This window comes from Sceloporus undulatus, chromosome 3 (assembly GCF_019175285.1).
Source record: "Sceloporus undulatus isolate JIND9_A2432 ecotype Alabama chromosome 3, SceUnd_v1.1, whole genome shotgun sequence".
NCBI lineage: Eukaryota > Metazoa > Chordata > Lepidosauria > Squamata > Phrynosomatidae > Sceloporus > Sceloporus undulatus.
The window spans coordinates 174125541-174148495 of record NC_056524.1 but is presented as its reverse complement, the minus strand read 5'-3'; the positions used below and the strand labels follow the sequence as shown (position 1 = coordinate 174148495).

At 37.2% G+C, this 22955-nt stretch overlaps 1 protein-coding gene across 1 annotated transcript in view; it reads right to left on the bottom strand.

Annotated features, from left to right (window-relative positions):
- Window positions 1-1049: 1049 nt before the first annotated feature.
- The window catches only part of IPMK (inositol polyphosphate multikinase), a 28806-nt gene continuing 6900 nt past the window's right edge, over window positions 1050-22955 (bottom strand). The window contains exons 2-6 of the mRNA XM_042457907.1: window positions 22382-22467; window positions 17686-17782; window positions 15959-16131; window positions 9235-9316; window positions 1050-8082 (exon numbers count right to left, since the gene is read on the bottom strand). Coding sequence (XP_042313841.1) covers window positions 7466-8082; window positions 9235-9316; window positions 15959-16131; window positions 17686-17782; window positions 22382-22467 — 1055 coding nt within the window. The 3' untranslated portion in view covers window positions 1050-7465. The remainder of the gene's footprint in view (window positions 8083-9234; window positions 9317-15958; window positions 16132-17685; window positions 17783-22381; window positions 22468-22955) is intronic.

The following is a 22955-nucleotide window of genomic DNA, read 5'->3' as shown; positions in this document are numbered from 1 at the left end:
GTTAGTCTCAAAAGTGCTACAAGATCCTCCCTTTGCATACTGATTTTCCATATTAACATGGGCACAGTACATACCACCAATAAGCAGCGTACCAGCGCTGCTAATAGGGCTAGGGACCACACGGCCACCTCACGGTCCCTAATCCTAGTACATACGGATGGCCTTAACGATGATGGCGCTCTGTATACATGGGCACTACCATTGTTACGTATGTGCTGCACGGCATCCACACCTTGCTGCACAGCACTTACGTAATGAGTGCGCCAGTGGTGTACTTGTTACGCCGCCCCGTGGCTTAAAAAGAACCAGTTTTTTCCAGGTTCTTTTTCCTGCTTTTTGGCAGCTGCAGCTTCCCTCCAGAGGAAATTAGGCTGCCGCCAGCCCAGACATTCCCAAAGGTATGTACCAGGCCATGGTTAAGCCTCTGAATTCAATCTATGAGAGTATGACCACCAGAGAACCCAACAGATGAAGCCTATTTCTGTTTGATAGACTCTAATCAGGTAACTTTGCTTATCCTGCCTTCCCTCCTCTCTTGTGATCCTCTAGATTCCCTACCTTTGTTATTCTGAACCCTTGATACTGTCACGGCAGGTACAATGACTACAAGTCTGCCTTTTGCTACCTGATCCCCAACCTGCTCCAAAGTCCATAGCCTATCATAACAGATGGCAACCTAAATGGGTTCCCATGCCCAAGAAGGCCCTGAAGTTGATACCCACCAGCTGTATCTTTCCCAACAACCAATTAGCCTTTGTCTCTATTTGCCCACTCCCCACTATCTGCCCTTCAAAGTTTAGACTTAAATTCCTTAGGACAGAGATTTTCTCTTGCTTATATCAGTAAATAAAATGCCTTGTACATGGATGCTAAATACTAGTAACTAGAAAAATAGGTATGATAGCCTTGGTAGTACTCAATTCGGTCATTAAGTAGAACTAAATTTTTTAGAAATAAACTTACATGCAGCAACTATTACAAAGAAGGAAGAATTTATCTCCATGTGTGCAGTAATGGTACTTAAAATCAAGAACTTAACACCATCAAAGTAACTTAGAGAAAATTTAATAGTCAGCCAGATATACAGCTATTAGAATTGCGTAAATATCACATAAATTACAAAAGAATTGGTATATAACATAATTGTTTTTACTATAAAACAACCAACATACCTCTGCAATCCAACAATAAGCCCCCTCAAAGTATCATTTACAAACACACAAAAACCAACAAAAGACATTGAGCGGCACAATTCAAACCACTTGAGTCAGAAAAGGGAGACCACACTAAGTACATTCATTCAGACACAATACATTTAAGCTGTAAAATTACATCCTTCCCTCCCACCCACCATTTAACATAGCTTTAGGTGCAATTTCACATGCTTCCACATATTTTCCAGTAGAGTTCCCAGAGTATTAAAGTGCTTATGTGCACTCTGGTTTCATTCATATTCAGATGTGCAATATCATCATATTTGGACAGTTTCAAAGTCAGTTCAGCCAGTTGAGATATTTATATCCAGTGCCATATTTATACATGTTTTAAAAAACATTTGTACCCAATGATGTTGACAACATGTGCAGATGTACATTTGTCCCCAATGCCACTGTTTAATTTTTCCTGTTGCTGGATTTAAAGATTAATTGCCAGAACAATTATAACTTCTAAATAAACAGGAGTAACTCCTAAAAAATCTAAAGGAAAGTAATTATCTTCCTAATCCTGTATTACAAACTGGTGAGAATGGCTGTTAAACCAGGATCAGTGGATATATTCATAGTATGAAAACTGTAAAGGTGCATTATCTTTTCAGTTAACAAAACTGTCACTCACAATTACAAATGTGCAGTATTTAGCCCATGGACATGTAATGGAGTAATATTTCACAGTTGACTTGTTCACCAATTAAGTTCCAATTCAATGGTTTATCAGCATGAACAACTGGTATAAAATAATAAAAAAGAAGGTGATTGTGAGGCTTCTGGATGGATACAATTGCAGGAATTACACTTTGAGGAAATTATATTTGGTTTAGTGTGAATTACCATAAACTTAACTGTTGCCTAATTTACTTTCCCCAAGCCAAGTTCTTGACTATCCAGACTGCTTTCCCACACATTTCTGACATAAATGTTCACTTTAAAGAAATTCACATACAGCTAGTTTCAGAAAACACAGGGAATGATTCATAGGCACATACGAGAGAACTTTTTTAAAATTAAAAAAAATCCAATTTACTAAATCATGTTGAGCACCAACAAGTTGCACGGCTGCATATGACTGCGTATTATGTTCCCAGCTTTTGGAGATGTCCCTGGTCACCAACAGGTTTTGGGGAAGGCTACCTGAAAAGGGAGGGTGAGAAAAGGCCCCATTTCCCAAGCCATCAAACACCCTGATCCCAAGTGCAATTGCTATAGATGCCACACCTCCTCATCTTTTTTGGCATCTTGCTTGGTAAACAGAAAGTCAGACAAAACCTCTTAAGGGTCATATCTGGCTTGTGGGGTATTTCATTTCTGAATATGCAGTTTCACACCCAGATTTGTAGATAATTCTCTAATGATGAAAATGACCACAAAAGCTCAACAACTAGTTTTAAAAGGGACAGATGATAAAACAGTGGAGCAATGTGGCTTAACAGTACTAGCACACCAATATAGTCAAATTCTCCCCTTAAAACATTCTAATATGCCACATGGGAGATGCTATGAGAGGTCATTTAAAAGGTACCAAAACTGAAGTGGAAGGCACTCAACAGGGACGGTTATTGCAAAGAGTGTAAACTATAAAGAAACAAAATAACAGAGTGAACATGGACAGGTGGAAAGGAGTTAGTTTGTACTAGCTGCAGTCCATTACAAGGGTCATAACATAAACCAATTAAAATGGTTTAGGCTCAAGACATATAGTGGTTGTGCCCTGCACTCTTCCTAAATTAGTATTTGATACTGACATACATTTCTCTTTCAAAATTGGTGCAGCATTTTGAACTCTGACAAATAACTCACATTCCTATTAAACCCTTATTCAGTTCTGCCATTGCAAACTAAATCTACAGTCTTGTGCAGACCTGTTAGCGAGAAAGTACCCTTGAACTCAGGGAGACATACTTGCCAGTAAGCATGCACAAGATCAGGCTATGATCTGCAAAACAGTGCATTGACAATGATTAAGAATTGTCCCTTCTTACAATTTGAGCATCTCATGTGGAATGGTGTGCAATGTATGGGATCAGCAAAAATACACTTTTCCTGTACAGTAGAACAAAAATAATTTCAGTTTGAAAATACAACCTTCATGTTAAATACAATTATATACAATGTCATAGTTTTGTAAAACTAGTTAAAATTTTTAACATTTGATATCATAGTTTTAAATCTCATTTGAATCTACGCTACAGGATCCACTAATATCCAAAAATACGAAGAATGAAAATGTTTTGCTATAAAATGTATACAATTTAAATTCTTTATCCGGTAAAATTGTACATAGTTTTCCACACAACACATTTAAAAGGAGCATTTTCATAAGCACACACAAGCAGCAATATTTTAAAGAACTGTCCTTGTGACAAGAGCCAACTTGTCAAAAATGACTTTACTCAAATAGTAGCTGTGGAGTAATCATCTTACCTCAAACAGTGGTTAGTATTCTTCCTTCCAAGGAGTCATGAATTAATCTTATTATACTTTACATCAGATACTGAAAAACTCTATTAACTCCACGCAGCTCAGTAGGTGCTTTAACACACACACCAAAACTCACAATGTATAGGCTTTCGTATTCATTTCAGTTACAGATGAACTGCTAGGAATGTGCAAAACAAAGGAAGCATCAATGCTTCCTCCTCCATTAGGTGAAGGCCTGTGCCAAAACTCTCAACACACCTCAGAGATTATATAAGCACTAAGATCAAGAAAGCTCTCTGAAATGTGAAGACCACTTGAGCAAATACATAGGCCATTTTATGCTATGAGTACTATTCCAAAATTCTTCCTTGAGCAGGAAGTTAGTATGGAAATGATGAATTGAGTTCACAAATGAAGGGAATGGGGATATGTAGACAGGTTAGGACAGTGATGGCGAAGGGTCCGATCGCCCAACTAAAAGACTTTCCTGTACCGGGTGTTACCCAGTGGGACTTCCTGGGGGAGGGAGGGGACATCCGGTCTGGGATTTCTACCTTCCAGGGGCAGAACTTCCAGGGCGGGACTTCTTCCCCCCACCCTCCCGAGACTTCAGCTGCCTCTCCGGAGACAACTGAACGCAAGGGGGGAAGAAGAGGAACAGGTATGAACCTGTTCCTCCTCTTCCCTCGCCCTTCAGCTACCTCTCCAGAGGCAGCTGAAGGCCTGGGAAAGCCAGGAAGGAGGAGGGACAGACATGTGCCACGAAAAATGGCTTTGTGTGCCATCTCTGGCATGCATGCCATAGGTTTGCCACTACAGGGTTAGGCAAACCATGCCATCCCTTTTAGAGCTTTTTTATCTCTTTTATATTCTGGAAACAAGTTACAGGAGGTTAATTTAAAACTGTTTAGATTTCACTGTATATTACATTAATTTTAAATTATATTTCTGTACTTGTGGGTTACTTTCATAACTATGCCCAATCTTCTCCAATTTCTAATTTAAAATAATCTTTCAAACGCAAGAACTTATTTTTATTCACTAAGTCTGTAATAACTGCAACTATAAAATCTAACAATTAGCTGTTAGTGCTTTCAACAAGATGGCCGACCATGTTCTAGATTCATTAAATACTGTAAGCAGAACAGCAATGATCAGTTATGGTACTAAATACTGTGGAGCACACAGGTTACTGCCCACAAGACAAGAAATATACTGACACAAAGATGTTGCTGTCTGCCCACACTAGACATTTCCTTTATATATATAAAAATATTCTTTATTGACATAAAATTGTCAAGAACACCAATACTATAGGGCAAGCTACCCATGACAAAGAAAAATGATTAGCACAACATAGCATAGTAAGCTCCAAGATATGGCTTAAAGTACTTGACAGAAAATTGAATCCCTCTAACAAGTCTTAAAATTAGCTTCACCTTTGAAAATCTGACATTGGCTTTATTATTAAGGCTCTCTTTGTAACCACTACTAGAACTGATTATCAATATAGCATTTGTTTCTATAATTGACGCACCTGAAACATAAAATACAAAGGTATAACTTAACCTATTTCTTGTTAATGAAAATACATTTTCTGATAGTGTCTTTTGTCCAATTAACGTGCAATATAAGACACCATACATGGTTTGAGTATTAGAGTAGCTTTGAAAATTCTAACCTGGAATTCTAACAGGAAGTTTATCTTTCAGCAGAGCAGAAAATAAAATGCAGGAAATGAGAAATGTCTATTTGCGTAATTCCTTTGCAATAATGTCTTATACATTTTGCTTACTCAATTAAAATTTTTATAAGGAACCTAAGTTGCCTCCAGCTTTTACAAGTTTACACTTAAGTAACTTGTTTTCCCTGACACTAGAACGTGGCAATCGTCTTTACATTACAAAGGGGATTCTTTTTTTCTTTTTTTTACAACATTCTACAACATGCCCATGAAGGTTGATTTGTCACTACACCATAAACAGTGAAGATTCTTTTATTTGCCTAATATCCTTAGTGACTAAGTATATTCACATATTGTCAGAAAATTAAATGATGTCTCCTAACTTTATGTCAGTGTTTGTTCAAAATTCAGACCTGGCTCAGATGTAATGCTATCAGGACATGGAGGCACAAGCTTTATACCCACTATCCTCTCCCTTTCGTTCACAAGGAGAAAATATTTAATGACTGAATTTGTGGGTTGATAGAATCTGTAATTTCCTGTTTTACTTGGATACAAGAAACTCTGGTTTTCTCTAATAAAGATAATAAGCTGAAGTTTGAAAAAATTAACTAGGACTAACCAGTTTATTGTTGGATGTTATATATGTTCAAAACCATGAATAGCTTTACACTTCCTCTGGTCCCATGCAAAAGAGGGCATAGGTCAAAGGTCTGTACCCACTTGTCTTCATCGTACTTTAACATTATCTCTCAACTAGCCCTAATTGTAGCCACATGAAATTTGGCAAATTTTAAAGCCACCCACTAAAATATAAAATGTAGCAATACTGTGGCCATTTTGATCACATGGGCAATTCACCAGTAATTTAGTAGAAATATCTGACATATCAGATATTGTTGATTATAAACAGAAATAACATGTAAATGGAGAAACCAAACATCTCCTTGAATATTCTCTTCATTCTCCCCAATCTTGAATTAATTCTCACAATGGGGTGAGAGGTTATTCATTAGAAATTTCATTTCCACCTGTTCACTTTGAATTAGATCCAGTCTTGCATGCAGTGAAGTTCTGCTGATGCTGGAGGAAGGGGATGGGACAGCAATTTTGACTGATTATCCTTTCTTCACCTAGGTTCTAGCATCAATCATGTTGTTCCAGAGAGACTGCAAAGGGAAGGGGAAATGGGTGAATATTGTGGCCCAACTCCATTTCCTCTAGTAGGAAACTTCTGCTGGATCATGGCACTCTGCAAACTGAGAAACTACCTCCATGTTTGGAAAGACAAGTTTAGGTTCAACCCTACACAATGAACTGGACACACACAAAAATGGCCAAAGTATCATCTTATTTTAGTAAGTAGCTTTAGACTTTCTGAAGTCACTTGTCTATCTGCTTCCACCGCTTCTCAACAGAATCCAAAGTCACCTCCAGCTCAATATAATGAACAAAAGAGGACCTCAGAGACACAAATCTTTCAAAACAGCAGTATCTTTCTTATAAAGCTGATGCCTATTTTATGTTTTTTTAGAAAAATCACTTCTATAGCACCCACGTATTATGCTGCAAGAGCATACTTTACATTTAGTCATGAAAAATGAACACTCCTAATCAGTATTAACAATGGAGCAGTACAGTCACATCTTTTTGTTGTCTATGTAAAGGCTGGTTCAATTAAAATACAGATTTTAAGTACTTATCCCTCAGAAATAGGATTAGCTCCAGTTTTAAAGATGTAGTAAACACTCAAGGATAATACTCGAATATTCTTCTGACAACTCGCTAAGAGGTATGGCTCAGTGTTCTAGCTGCATGAACATACTGACTAAAGTAAAACATTTAAGGGTACAGGAAAGCTTAATGATTTTACCTGACAGATTTCCCCAATTTCAGGTAAGCTTCATTCATTAAAGCGTAACGTCCTACAACTGCCAGTTAATCTCATTAGCTTTTCTCTTTTATTTTTACTAAACTACAGAGGTTTTCCTGAGTAAGATTATAAAATACTTGATCATTCTACCAAAAATACAAAGACAAGTAAAATGTAGAACAATACAAATCAACTTATAATAGGATCACAAGTGCAGAAATGTTGTTGCTTTTCATTATAATTGGCCCCCAATAGAAATCACTGCAAAAAACTTTAGGTATCTAAAATATTTTGAAGGACGGTAATTAAGTTCTTCAGACCATGAATGTAGCCCTCATCTCGTACATTGCTGGGGAAAACATGAGCGAAATCTATCATCCTAACTTCTACATCTGCACTTTCTGGCAGCGTAGTGGGCATGTGGCAGAAAACTTTTTCCAGCTGAGGTATAACATTTCCATTCATATGCTTCTGTGAAAAGCAAGCACTGCTCTTCCATGTGTTGTTTGGTTCCACAGTTTCAACTTTTAGTGAAATCTGACTCTGGTGTCTTTTGTGAAGTGCATACATTTTAGAGAAACCTTTACCCACAGAACTCTCTACCTTCCCATTTTCTGTATTACTGATTACGTGGATATTGTTGTTATATTCCAGTGTTTCACCACTTAGCACTTGCCCCCTGGATGCTGTCTTCTCAACTAGTGTGCCAGCACTTAGCCACGTAGTTGTCATCGGAGAAAAGCCATCATAGACAAACAGTAAGGAACTTGCATAAAAATTAAGCTGCTTCTGGTTCTCAAACCACTGCAAAATTTCTCTAATCTTCTGAATACTGGCAGCTATAGCATCTCTTCTGAAGCCATATCCATTATAGAAAAAACGAGCCATGCCTACAAAAAAAAAAAGAAACCAGTGCAGTTAGTCAGTTCAGACAGAAAATTTCAAATTGTTTTTGTATATAAACAATGCCTCATTATTAATTTAAAAATAAATAAATAAAGACCACCTTAAGCTATACAATAATAGAAATCAAGCTGAAATCATATCTCACAACAGTGGTTGTAAACCTCGGGTCTTCTAACATGAATGGATTTTCATTTCCAAAAGCTCCAGCCAGTATAGCCAATGGTTAGGAATTCAGGGAGTTGTAGGCCAACATTTAGGGATCCAAGTTTGGGAATTTCAATAATGCAATGTCAATTAGTATTACATTCTATTATCTAGCTCAGAATTCTGGAAGTTTTAATTACAAAAATGTTAAGTTAAAATTGCAAGGGATGTTTTTGAGCTACTAAATATATCCCCAACACCCATTTGATTCCCACAAGCCACTTGCTCTTTGTTCTAAAATCTGGGTCAACCTCACATGGGACACATAAGGCCAGATGGCCTACATGATACAATGTCCGCTGGCCCAGGACTTCCTTCCTCGTAACAGTTTTAAAAATATGCATAAAGGAACAAAAGATGTCTGCCTGACTCCATCCTTTCAGTTTATCCTTATGTTTTTTTAGTGTATTGTATCTGGCTGTTTTAAATCCAGCCTCTGACATGCTTTGAAGCAAGCCCTGCATTTCAAACTTTGCCTCGCTCCCTAAGCACAATACATAGATAACACAGTAGACATACTTCACAGTGTTGTTCTAAGAATGACTGAAAACAGCGTTGAACTCAAGCACACAAAGTCAACGCTCAGATTTTTATACCTATATGTATATTTTTTTATTTATACATACAAAGAGACACACAAACATCTATCTATAATTCATCACACCAAAGAAGGGAGCCATGTATCAAATGTTCCTGTTTCAGTTATTAATATTACCACCCTCTTGGACAGACACTATTTCTTCTTCCTTTTCTTAATCCCTAATGAAACTGGTGCCATTTCTCTCTTGCTTGGGAATCCTACATCTAGGAGGCTGATTTCACCGTACGTCAGTTTCCTTAATTACTAGAAACATTATATGTAGCTCACAAGCTCTAGCCTGGGTAGGGACTCTTGTAATAGGACCTAGGTTAGTCTATGAGCATGACATTACCATCTTTTATTGTCTCTTTTGTTAAGCCTCTTCCGTAATGCTGGTTCTGCGTCTCATAGCTGTCTGAATGGACGTGATACACCTTAAAAACACAGACCAAAAAAAACGTCTTTTTTGAAAATGTTTTTGTCTATAGTCAATTTCAGTGTTAAATTCTGCATGCATAAGAAAACTTTTCTTCAGAACGCTTCATGTACTCAAATCTAAAACAATTCCATGAAGTGAAACCAACTGGCAATCTAGGTTTAGCTCAATATGATAATCTTGTAAAACTGTGTGAGAACACGGTACATTTGAGGGGGGAGAAGGATCGATATTTATTTACATAGCTTTTGCTGGTTTTTGTCCAAAACAAGAATAAGATTCCATGGAACCAAAGCAATAAAAAAATTAAAAATCAGGAATTTCTGCTTAGAATGTACAGACTTAAATTACCTATATAGGCTATTCAGAGTTAATAAAGTATGTCCCAAAGAAAATTGCCTAGTATTTTGTTAAAGACTGAAACTTGAATTCAAACAAGTTTGTTATGAGACAAAACTTGCAGCAAAACATGGCTTGAGTCAACAAGATGACCCAAACAAGATGACACATGCTAAATCAAAATATAAGGCAACTAATTATAAATACTGTAGACAAATGCACATCGCAAATGCATATTACGTCAGTTAAACACTAGGGCTGTACAACCAACTCAGATGAAGCCTGAAATCATTATGGGTGATTAAAACCATTTTGTATCAAGTCCAGACTGAATCAGATTGGCCCTATTTCATTCTAGAGCAAACCACTTTGGACTGATTACAAGTGTCAGACATCAAAAGTAAACAGGGAGAGGGAGTTAACATGAGGATGTAACGAAAATGGAAATGTTGTGGAAAGTGGATGAGGAAGGGTGGGCTCCACTCACTAAAAGTTCTAACATGCTTAGTCTTTTGTGGGTTTTTTGGGCTATGAGGCTATGCTCTAGAAGAGTTTATTCCTGACGTTTTGCCAGCCGCTATGGCTGGCATCTTCAGAAAATGCTGGAATGGAAGAAAGTGGGGTGTGTATACTGTTGGTTGTGAGGAGGTGATTTGCATGTTAATCTGTGTGTTGTTCTGTTGTAGAATGTCAAGGCCTACAGAGTATCCATTTACTTAAGCCCTGCAGCTGTGAGAGGATCTCTCCTGTCCTTGGCTGAACGCAGCATTTGCTGGATTTTCTTGGTCAGTTTGTATACCATTTGGAGGTTGTGTTTCCTCACCAGTTTCCCTATTCTGCCTGTGACTCCTTTGATATATGGTAAAAATACTCTCCCTTTGACTGGTGGTTTGTCTTCATTCCTATGGGTTTTTCTGCATCTCACAGCCCTTCTGATGTCTGAGCTGGAATAACCATTAGCCTGTAGAGCCCAGTATAGGTGCTTCAATTTATCATCCAGGAAGTGGCTTCACAGATCCTTTTTCCTCGGTCTACCAGTGTTTTTATTGTGCTTCTTTTTTGTCCTGGGTGATGGTTGGGGTTCTTGTGTAGGTATCTGTCTGTGTGTGTAGGTTTTCTGCATAGTCACTCCTTGTTTCTCACAGACTTGAGATCCGTGTTTATTCATGGAGGAGCAACCTCCGTTATTCTCAATGGGGTGCACCCCACGCACACTCGCAGGCACACACGTCATTGAAGCCTATGGGGCTTAAATATGTGCGAGTCTCTGTTTTTGCAGGGGTCTGGAATGGATCCTCTGTAAAAACAGAGGGCCGACTGTGTGGCCCAACCATTGGTTTGGTTTATGGATAACCAGGACATCCAAGCATGACAATGTTCCTGCTTTTTCTTTTTCTATCGTGAATTGGATGTTTGGGTGGATTTTGTTCAGATGGTTCAAAAAACCAGTCAGATCTTCTTCTCTGTGGCTCCAGATGGTGAAAGTGGCATCCACATATCGGAATCATGTTGTGGGCTTTTTTTTTTTTTTTTTTTTGGTGCTGTTTCCAGGGTTTGCTTTTCAACGTCAGGAAATTTGAAACGTCAGGAATAAACTCTTCTAGAACATGGCCTCATAGCCCGAAAAAACCACAAAAAACTATGGATGTCAGCCATGAAAGCCTTTGATGTCACATTCTAACATGCAATCTAGTGCAAGAATCTTAACAGCACTCTGCAACCACAATACTTATGAATGGAGTGAATCTACGAGGTCACTGAAGTTACAGCATCAATTATCTCTTGCATCTCCTTGTTCACTGGAGAGACTGAGCTGTTAGTAGCAGATTGATGAAAACCGCATAGAGTGACTGAATGCTTGAGTTTCGTCTCTCTTAATCCTTGCCTTTTCATTTTCCAATCTTTTCTTTTGCTCTATAGCTAGCTTAATCTGATTGCCTCCCCTCACCCCTAATCTGAGCAGTAATATATTTATTGCGTATGAATATCTATTTTAGACAGTGAAACTTATTCTTTCCCTCACCCCTACTTGGGCTACTGAAGTTGGCACTAGCTGTTGTTAGCGATCTGATTTGCTTTCTCAGTATGATTCATTTAAAAACACACTCTCTAGTACACTTCCTTCTTCATATGTGTAATTTTCCATTCATGTTGTCTGCCAACTAGCACATTTCCTTTATGAACAAAGCACATGTGTTATTATGGTAAACTAGGGTTTAAATTATATAGTGAAGCAAAGTAAGCACTACTGTTTTATTGCCCATTTTATTAATACTGGTGAAGCAAACAAATCACTGTATTTAATTCCAATGATACCTCCTTATTTAAACGTATGTATCATTTTCAGTTTTAACCATCATCATCATCATCATCATCATCATCATCACCGTCACTACCATTACTTCAGACCATTAGTTTACCTGACTTATATGCCATCTCTACAGTAGTAATTCAAATATAGATAATGCTCCTAGGCATACAATATTCTTGATCACCAGTAACACTAGGAAGGAACAGCAGTTTGGGTGGTAGTGGACATAATTAATTAAGCAACACCTGCTGTAAGAGACTTGTAAGAACTCAGGATACTGATATGTCTTCTTTCACTTCAGAAGGGCTCTGCTTGAGCCCACAGATAAGAGGAAGGCAGGAGTCAACAAAGTGCCATGATAGAGGTCTGAGTTGCCATGGAAAAGGGAGAACATTATCTGGGACCACTTTAAGATGGGAGAAGATACCAGGATTGCTATCTTTCTTCACAACTGGTGAGCAAATTATGAGGGATAAATTACCAAGACACTGTAGTACCAACTGCTTGCTCTGGCACCTGTAAAGGCAGTAGCAAGTTGTCTTACTCAGGGCATAGATTTTTTAAAAGCCCCTGGAGGTAGATAGCTGGAGCAAAACCCATGAGTCTGTATGAAAGGGTGCTGAATTGTCTAGCAGCACCTGGCAGATTCAACCAACCTTCAAGACAAAAATGAAGACTGGGCAGGGAGCTGCTCTTCTGGTTTCACAATGCAGTGACCTGTACTTCCAAATTTCAGTCCTGGTTCAGACTGGATCAGTCTGAATAGATCCTGACCAAATCAAGGTTGGAGTCAAACCAATGAATCAGGCTCCAGACTGAATTGCACAGCTTTATTAGAAATCAAGAGAACATTATCTGAAATAGGAAGATCACTATGACATGGACAGTAACCAAGTGTGCTACTTTTTAATTTTCAGTGACTATAGCAAACAGAAGTGGTAAGAAGCCCACCAGGGACCTCAGCCCATGAAACTCCCAGCAGAAGTTCCAGTGAGGTGCCTAAAGTGATGGGGAAATTGGCATAAACTTAATCTGCAAGATATGGTTTAACACATATCCTATGGTAACAATTTCAACATGTAAAAGGAATAGTTTTAGATTTTTAAACTTTATTCTATAGAGTCCAATGTAGGCAAATGCAAACACATATTTACTCCATATTTAGTGATAAGTTTAAAATCCTGCATGCACCTGTGCCATTTCAAATTTGGCATTGTTTGGAATCCAATTGACAGTAGCCCAACTGGTAGTTATTAATGAAAAAGCAAGAGTATACTTTTCCCAAATAATATCAAGGCATGTGTCATTTGAAGATTAAAAGATCACTTAACAGCAAAAAAAAGAAAAGAAAAAGAAAACAGTAAATAAACTGGGTATCAAACACAAATAGATACTAAACAATTCCTTTTAAAAATCTGAATATAGGCCAAGCACTTCAGATACATACACAACAATTTTAAGTAAAACTGATTTTTGGTAAGATTTTAACAACTGGCGCCTCACTAAATTCTCCATGCGGATCAAATAAGAAATACATTTTTCTACTTGACTCGAGAATTTATAATCATAATCTACTGCCTGAAGGCTAATTGCTTGGGGTTTGAATGCACTTTAGGTTCATAATCCAGTTTATAAATTTAAAAGCAAATCTTTCACATGATTAATGAACCAGAATAAGCCAATTAGTGCTTCACTAACAGGATGCTCTGGAAGAATGTTACAGTATAAAATACTTGAGGCAAACAAGTGCAGACAAGATAGTAAGTGAAAATACTTTCAGCTTCACTGAGGTTCCTACATCTCACATTAGGCTGATTCAACACAAATATACTTGAATTAACATCCAGCAAAGAACAACGGTCAGAAAATTCCTAAGGAAACAGAACAGTTTTATGATAAATAGCAGCTGCATAGTTGACAGGCTGGTCAGGGGTCTTGTTCACAGACCAAGCAGTTCCTGACTCTCTCTTAGAGATAAGGGCACCCAGTACAATGGTACAAGTTGAGTCTCCCTTATCTGAAATGCTTGGGACCAGAAGTGGGCTTCAGAGATTTTTGGAGTTTGGAATATTTGCATATACTGTATATAATGAGATAACTTGGAGATGGGGCCCAAGTCTAAACATGAAATTCATGTTTCATATAGACCTTATACACATAGCCTGGAGGTAATTTTATACACAATATTTTTACTAATATTGTGCATGAAACAAAGTTTGTGTACAGTGAACCATCAAAACGCAAAGGTATCACTATCTCAGCCACCCATATGGGCAATTTTAGATTTTGAAATATATCAGATTTTGGGGTGTCAGATAAGGATAAAAGCTGAATGTATAACATCACAGGCTGAGCCATTATTCTCCAATTAAAGGGACGCCCAGAACCTAAATGAATGATTATTAGCCAGAGCAGATAGCAACAGGATGACGAATCAATAGTCTGATTCAGTATAAAGAAAACCTACAAGGAGACTGTATAGCCTGGACAACATATGAGGCCATGCTACAATATATACCTTTTACATACAACAAATATTCTTCCCAGAATCAAATACAAGTTATGTATCCCTTATCTGAAATGCTTGGGCCAGAAGTGTTAGAATTTTTGTTTTTTCGATTGTGGACTATTTGCATATACGTAATGAGCTATTTGGAGATGGGACCCAAGTCTAAAGACAAAATTTATTTCTGTTTCATATACATCCTATACGTATAGTGTGAAGGTAATTTTATACAATCTTTTTAATAACTGTGTGCTTAAAACAAAGTTTGTGTTCACTGAACCACTGAACTTGTGGTGTCACGTCAGCACTCAAAAGGTTTCGGATTTTGGAGCATTTCAGATTTCCAGATACAAAACACCCAACCTGTAGGACTAGAATTACACTGTGCTTTTTAGAAGGGATTTTGCATTTTGAACACAGCTGCACATGACTAGACACAAACAGGCATCAACTGAATAAGCGCCACTGAGAAAACAGTTGCCGTAACTGATTTTGAGGATTTGAATCTATACTTTTAATAACAAATTTAACTTTTGCATACAAAAATATTCAGAACAAAAATGTGTCAAAACAATCGATTATATTGTTTTCAGTGGTTTTAACTGTTTCTGATACGGTTTTAGAATTTTTAATTTTTAGAGATGAATTTTCATTTTAATTGTATTTATATGTGTATTTGTTCTAACTGCTCTTTGCCTTAGGGATGCTGGTGATTTCTGAGGCAATAAATGCCTTAAATAAATTAATATTACTTAACACTAGGCTTTTGAATATTTGTTCACCGTTTAAAAATAATCAGTTATGAAACCAAGGACCCATACTATAATCCCTCCCTCCTGCTGTCGCAAAAAATAGTGGGTCTCATTAATCCAGAGTTCCCCTTTACGTCCAAACTGGGATCCTATCTTACTGCCTTGTTGATCAATTAAAACGTACCAGTATTCAGTGCAAATGAAATAAGAATTCTGCAAGGCAAGAGCTTGCACAATCACAGCTATATAAACCAGGTTTATGAAGTCAGGAATGGATGCATGAATGTAACCATTAGTAATCAGGTGACAGTGCCATGCCACTGTTACTAAGCAAACCATGGCAAAAAAAAAAGTAGGACTCTCAAACAGTAGTATGGTAAATGAGCAAAGAAGAATCTTTATCAAAGCTAGAATGACTACAGCCTTTTGCAGTAAAGATCTTTGGAGAAGCTGTTTGAATATTCCTTTTGGGACTGTATCCACAGAGAAGAATCAAGTAAAGGGCTTAAATCTGTACATCTGTACTTTTGTTTTCTGAGAAAGAACTCAATGTAGATAGCTGCAGTTCAATAAGCAATGGTGTATGTGAAAAGGTACTGGTATGTAAATGTGGGGTAGACCTTCAAATTCTCTTCCCAGGGAAAAAAAACGTTCTCTGGACAAGGCTTCATTTGTTCACATCTAATGAAGAGTATCAGCTGAATTAAACTCCAAAGAAGAATGAAGTCTTACCCTCATGCCAAGCACCAAGAACCCAATCTCCTCCATTAGTGGATACTTGCTGACCTGTTGCTTAATCTTCTCAGCTGAGGCATATGGATCATAGCTTTTCTGACCTATTTTTACATCCATTATACATGGCTTTTTAAACCTGTGTGTCACATCTTCCAGTTTCAGGTACAAGTCTGTTAATAATTCAGAATAAAACAGATCAATGGCATAAATTAAACAATAATCAGAGGTCACTGGAAGTTAACAAGATAACACAAGCAGTGAAGATTAAGTAGCAGTTCACAAGCAACTTTATTTGGAATTCTGTGGTATGGGACAGCAGCCTGTTAATGGCAGAAATGGTGCTTTAAAATGCCATAGAGCAGGTGAACCAGAGAATGCAGATTCTGAGCAGAAATTAATTAATTTAAATAAATGCCACATATCTCCTCCATTCCTACTGAAAGGTGCCATAGGAACAGATATGACAGAAGAACTAGAACCCCTTGGATACAGCTCATCGCTAGAGTTAATAATCCACGTCTCATGATGGGATTTATCCAGCTACATGCTATTGTATAGCATTGGTTCATCTAGTCTTCTTATTTTGCCTTGCAACGGACAACCAAACATCCACAATGATCTGTTACATGTGCTATCATATGGAGTAAGCTGTTCCTTTTCTCCAACAGTCTTAACCATGATTAAGGATTACATATGCATCAACCTTAGACATGGTTAATACTACCATATTTCCTCTTAATTAGGGTTTTGCAAGTAGCTTCAAACCTTGGTTAACATTAACCAGAACAAGCATAACCCTTAAACATGGTTAAGATAATTATAAAAAGTATAACGGGGATTCGTATTTGAGAAAGGAAGGAGAGTTATAAAGTCTTAGTCATGGATGGGAATTAGGAGCATTATTCCTGCTTGGGAGATGTGAATACTTGCACAATGGCAGACAGAATCTGTTTAATCCAGATAGACTGCAGATTAGAAGCACAAGGGAAATTTAAGATTTAAAAACACAATCATCTCAAAACAAGTTTTAAAAGCAACTTCTCCATTTTAATGAAGCACCTATAAAGGCAGGTATGATTCCACTATAACAAAACAAGAGCAGCCTACAATTCTCCATATATTCATGTAAAAGTACTTAAGCTTGCTAGAAGCACAAGTGGCAAGAAAAATTCAATTTGTTTTTTAAAAACACTAGCCACATATGCCATCTTAATGCATCCTACTCAAACAGCAGCTCTTAAGGATTATTCCCTACCATTTTCATTTTTTCTGTAGCCCAATATATCAACACACACTTAAACCTAAATGGGTTTTACAAAGCTATGAGAAATACTGCTTTACTTGTGACTATCACAGCTTATGTCTGATTTATAACAGCATCACCACATTACATTTATATAAAGATATCACAGTGGAGCCTTTGCTACTGTGAACAGCTGAATCAGCTGTATTTTGTATTACAAAAGCTGACTAGATCTAAATATACAAACTTCACTCTTGAATCAGTTTCACTGGCAGAAAGAAGCCCTTATTTACAATATAGTTTTCCTATAATAGCATATCAGTATATCATTTCATGATGTTCTAAGTGATAGGGCTTTATCACACAGCTCCAAGGCACTCATTTTCTGACACTCTCACAAAACTTCCACAAATCACAGAATCATAAGAGTTGGAAGAGACCACAATTAGTGCCTGGCACACAATAAGTTTAGCATTAGTACCATTGGGTGCAGTAGGTGGTGACCAGGTTCCATAATATTTTGGCAAAAATTTTCGGAGTTCTAGGAACACAGAGTCTTCACAGGTTGGAGAATACACCTGAAATAAAAGACAAAAAATACAGTTGAATTCTTGATAATCTACCATCTTCCCTGCTATATAATAGGTGACTATTGGTATTTAAAACATTTGTACATTTCAGGTCTTACAGTCAAAGAAAAGAGATGAAGGATGCAAAAATCTTGTATAAAAAGTATGAAAATGAAGGTTTTGAACAGATGCAGTGTTATTAATATGAGTATTGCTTTAAAAATGAAATTAGATTCAAAAGCAGCACTAAAGGCTTGTGGATTCTTAGAGGCCTATGCAAAATTAGTTATCCTATCCTACCAGTGCCCTGGCAGGGTGATAGAAACATCTTCTCTATCATCTAGAGATCAGGCAAGATAGAGTTGTGGGAGATGTTTTGTTTCCAAAACAAGGTTTTCATTAGTGAAAGAACCAGGGACCAATTTGTTTCCTTACTGAATATATTTGTTAGAATTATAAATGAACAGATTCTTCACAGTGATCCCCTTATTTTGAACAGTTCTTTACTTGACAGTTAAGTTCCATGCTTGAAATTATAATGAACAAGCTTTTGGTTCTATTTTTTTAAAAAAAACAGTCTTCCATCAAAACCACATAGCATCAAATTAATCAAGAATACAAGACAATCTATAATCCTTAAATACTAAATGTATTTAATTCAACACTAGGGCTAATTTCAAAGTGACACCAAATTCTATTACTTTTGTGAATTTGCATCTTTTTGTACATAATATTAAATTCTGACCCTCAGTTAGCAATATCAGCAAAAGAAAAATGTTAAGCATAAACTTTTCAGAGACAGAATGACAGTGCTGTTGTTCATTTCCTTTTTCAATGTAACTGGGGACACCACCATAAAACTGTGTTACTGGATTTACAAATTACTGCTGTCCATTACATACACAACAAAGTTGCCTTCAGTCCCAGTAGACCAGACACAAAGATAACCCAATCTATAAGCCACGAAAAAGCTCAAGCTTGCTAAGTGGTTGCTTTTAGTACCCAAAATGAATTATGCTTATTTTATTCATTTTATACTTTTCTTCCAGCAGCACAAACTGATACAGTTGTCAATTGGGGGGGAGGGGGGGACCTGATGGCAATGAAATGGCTTATATTGAATAAATAGGGTCAAATAACACCAGTAGAAAAAATGCTTTACTGTATGTGACCATCCTTAAATGGGGCAACTGAAGATTACTTTTAACTTTAATAGGGAATGGAATCATTTATAACTGAATGTTTCAGCACAGGCTGTTCAAGAGCTGTTACCGCAATGAACTATTTACATATCTCTCTATGTGCAAACTAGTGTTACCCTGGGCAACAGTAATGTGAGGTACATAATATACATCCTCCAACTCAGCCAAAAAAAATAATCATTATCTCATTCCCAAAGAAGGGTGTCTACATAGTGTCACCTTTTGTTCTACTGACAGTCTGTAAATAACTTCTACTATGCACTACCTATATCATCCAATTAGTAATGACCACTAGTCACAAAACCCCCGATTTTCCGTGTCACATGATTTCAAGTCAACAGAACAGCAGGAAGAATCTAGCACCTTATTAATAATTAAACTGTTTGTCACTGTAAAAGAGCAGAAAGAAGCACTCTGGCTCTTGGTTTCTACCAAGGAAAGTACACCCAGTTGGAGGCTGTGCCCCTGCCTCCCAGCCATAACATCAAGCCAAGGGGGGAACCAAGCTGACCCACCCATCAGCGAGAGAAGCAGAACTACAATATTGGTTCTTAATTTGTTTAGGTCACAACAACTTTGAAGAATCTAATGAAAGTTCCATGCCTCATCCAAGAAAAGTGTACTTAAGCCCAGTTGTCAAAATTAACAGGAAGGTAATCACGGGTCCAAAACACACTGCAAAAATAATTCATTTTGAGACCACTTTAACTGACCTGACTCAATACTAGGGGGTTCTAGGAACTCTCATTTTGTGAATCATTTAGCCTTCTCTGTCAGAGAGCTCTGGTACCACAATAAACAACAATTCCCAGGATTCCCTAGCACTTAAAGTGGTCTTAAACTGGATTATTTCTGCAGTGTATTTTGGACCAAAGGGGGAAAAATTACTCCTGGTTCCCAAAGGTCCATGGACCACAGGTTAAGAACCTCTAAGCAATAGGTGCCTTTATTCTCCCCTGCTAAAAACAACATTTGGAGGCACTGAAAAAAGAGCTCTGTCCCATCCATTGGCCAAAGGATCAAGAACTACTAACTGGTCTGGAAATAGGACCAGCAGCAAGGGAAGATCAGCCTACCCAAAATTGCACTGAAAGGTTTGCTTCAAGGAAGCACTGATCTCCTTCTTCCACATCTCTTCTCTCCTCCTCTTACTGGCAAGTAATTGTCTTCATATTCCTGCACAAATTTGTATCTGTCTGCATTTATTCACCCTCCCTCTGTTGAAAATGCCCAGCCATCGGAATGCACGCCAAGCAGATAGACAGCCACACAAGTGATAATTCACATTTCTAAGGATTTCAGCAGATACTCTGGTCAAAACCGTAAAGCCTTTTTCGGTTGAGGTTAAGGAGTTTTTCAGGGGGCCCTGCATACAAAGCCAAAACTCCTGCAAATCATGTGGGGCTGGATCACATTCTATTCAACTGGATTGAGGAGTATTTTAAACATATGCACTAACCCTTAGATGTCTTGTAATTTTAGGTTACAAACACAATGATAGGGCTTGTCTTGTCTATTTAACTTAAAGTGTGTTTGTTTGTTTAACTGGGCTGCTTTGAGTTACAACAAATAAATACATAGCATCATTTATAATTAGCTGTAATGTACACCTCCATCTTCCAGGAAACCATAATACCTAAAAATTAGCATCTATGATGTATACACCCTTGTTGCATTTGTTGCAAAAGCACTGTATATTCAACGGATATTCACAAGAGATGAAGATGAATTTGAAAAACTGAAAGACAAATTATAAAGAAGTATCTCATCTATTTTATTCAACTACTAGGAAATTCCCTAAGAGTTGCTTGGTTGCCATAAATAATTACAGAAAACTTTAGAATGGTAGCAGCTAAAATCTTTAAAATTATCACACCATGCTGGACACAAAGTGGACAAAGCCCAAAATTTTTCCAGAATTTCCAAAAAAGTTTATTGTTTAGTCCTAAATTTGCAGGAAAATGTTTGAAATGTCGACCGAAGTCTAAATAAAAGACTGGTCATTAAATAAATAAATATGTGTTCAAGAGCTAATTAATTAAAAAGCAGAAATCTGACGTGTTTGATTGGGAGGAGCTCAAAGTAGTTGGTGGATTGACAGTGAAAACGTACTATGGTCTTTGTTTTGATCCCATTGGCTAACACATAAACTAGTGTTACTCCAATCAAGTGTGTGTATAGGTATAGTGTAATAATCAGACAGACAGGAAAACACTTTTATCATTCAAATTATCATTTTTAATTTTATAGAACACAGCAGAGAGAATACTTATGATGAAAATAAAAACAAGGTTCACCCTAACTAAAGAAATATATGCATGAATTAAACAGAGGCTGGATGGTCATCTATTAAGGGTGCTTTGATTGTGTATTCCACCGTAGCAAGAAGGTAGATGGGATGCCCCTTATGGTCTCTTCCAACTCCATAATTCTGTGAAAAAGAGTATTTTACTGTACTCCCAGAAGTGAGAGATTGGGGCAGAAAGAAATTTGATTGTAGGTGAGGGCTGCAACAGAAGAAAATCTAGCCAATTTTAGCATCCCACCATAGATTCAAGAGAGATCACAATGTAGCACTCTCAATAAAGGCTGGTCAGACACTTCCAATAGATATTGTTGCACCTCTTAATAGGATAATAGTCCAGGACCTGCAAATTTGCTTGTCACAGTAAACATTACTACGACCTGGAAAGTTCAACTATTCTCAAACTTCCTCCCAAGATTAGAAGCTGTATGCATTGTATTTCCAAGCCACTTCAATTTTCAGAAGCATAGTGTGACATGGACAAGTTCCAGTTCTCCTCCTAAATTTAGACAGGATGGTGGTGGAAAACAAAGAAGTGACTGTTTCTGACTTTGTGATGCATATAAAAAAAAACAGTTTGTAGACTCCTGGTTAGATTTTTTAAAAATGTTAAATAGTACCAGACTGTATCTCTGAAATTGATTTAAGTGATAAACTCTTTCACAGGTAAATTTTAAATTATGAATTGTTTTAAATATGTATGCTTTTTAAATGATATTTTTTATAGGTGTTCATGTTTTTAACTCAGTTATGTATCTAATTGTTGCTGTATTTTAATCTGTTTTCTCTGCCTCAATCCACAGGGCAAGGTGGGTAAGAAATTGTTGTTGTTGTTGTTGTCGTTGTTAACTTTTGCCATACTTACTGTTATCATCTGGAAATGGCTTTAACATTTATGTTCCCAAAGCATCTGAGAGCTTCCTTCCCTGCATGCACACTAACATTTTCCAGGACTAGAGTAACATTTTAATAGTTTGCAAGATAGGGGTTAATTCAGGATTGTAAGGCTATGCAGAGTTCTCTCAATGATAGTTACATAAACCAATACAAAGGTACTATTCTTTGCAGCTGGTTTAGAGAATGAATTTAGAAAACATTTACCTTATTATAGAATTCTAGTTCTCTGGGCCCTCGAGGTGGTGGCTGCAATTGTTTGAGGACTGTGCCATCAGGATGCTGCAATATGCCTGAGGTACAACACAGAAAATTGGGTTTTTAATTTTTTGTTCAAAGCATAAAAAATATAGTCTTCCAACTATTAAATAATTTCAACAACTGTTGACAATCTTAACCACTTGCTGAGTTCTCCATAAGTAACAGAAACAGGCATGTTGGAATATACTACTTCAACCAAAAATGGCCCAGGAAAACAAGGCTTAGAAAAAAAAATTTAATGATGCAAATAAAAAAAAAGATAAAACAGATTTCAACTTCTAGCCAACAAGGATTTCACATTTGCAGGATATTGGCCTCATGCTGTTATCCAGGAGTGCCTAGAAGAGACAGAGAAAAGGGAGAAACAGCACAAGAACATATTTACAAAGGTGGAGTGTATAGAACCTCCGGCCTATTTCTATCACCAAACCTTGCCATTATTCTGGGCTAGTTCAGTGCTGTTAACTGAACAATATTACTGTCAATTAAGGCAGGCTAAGATCTAAGTTTGCTACATCAA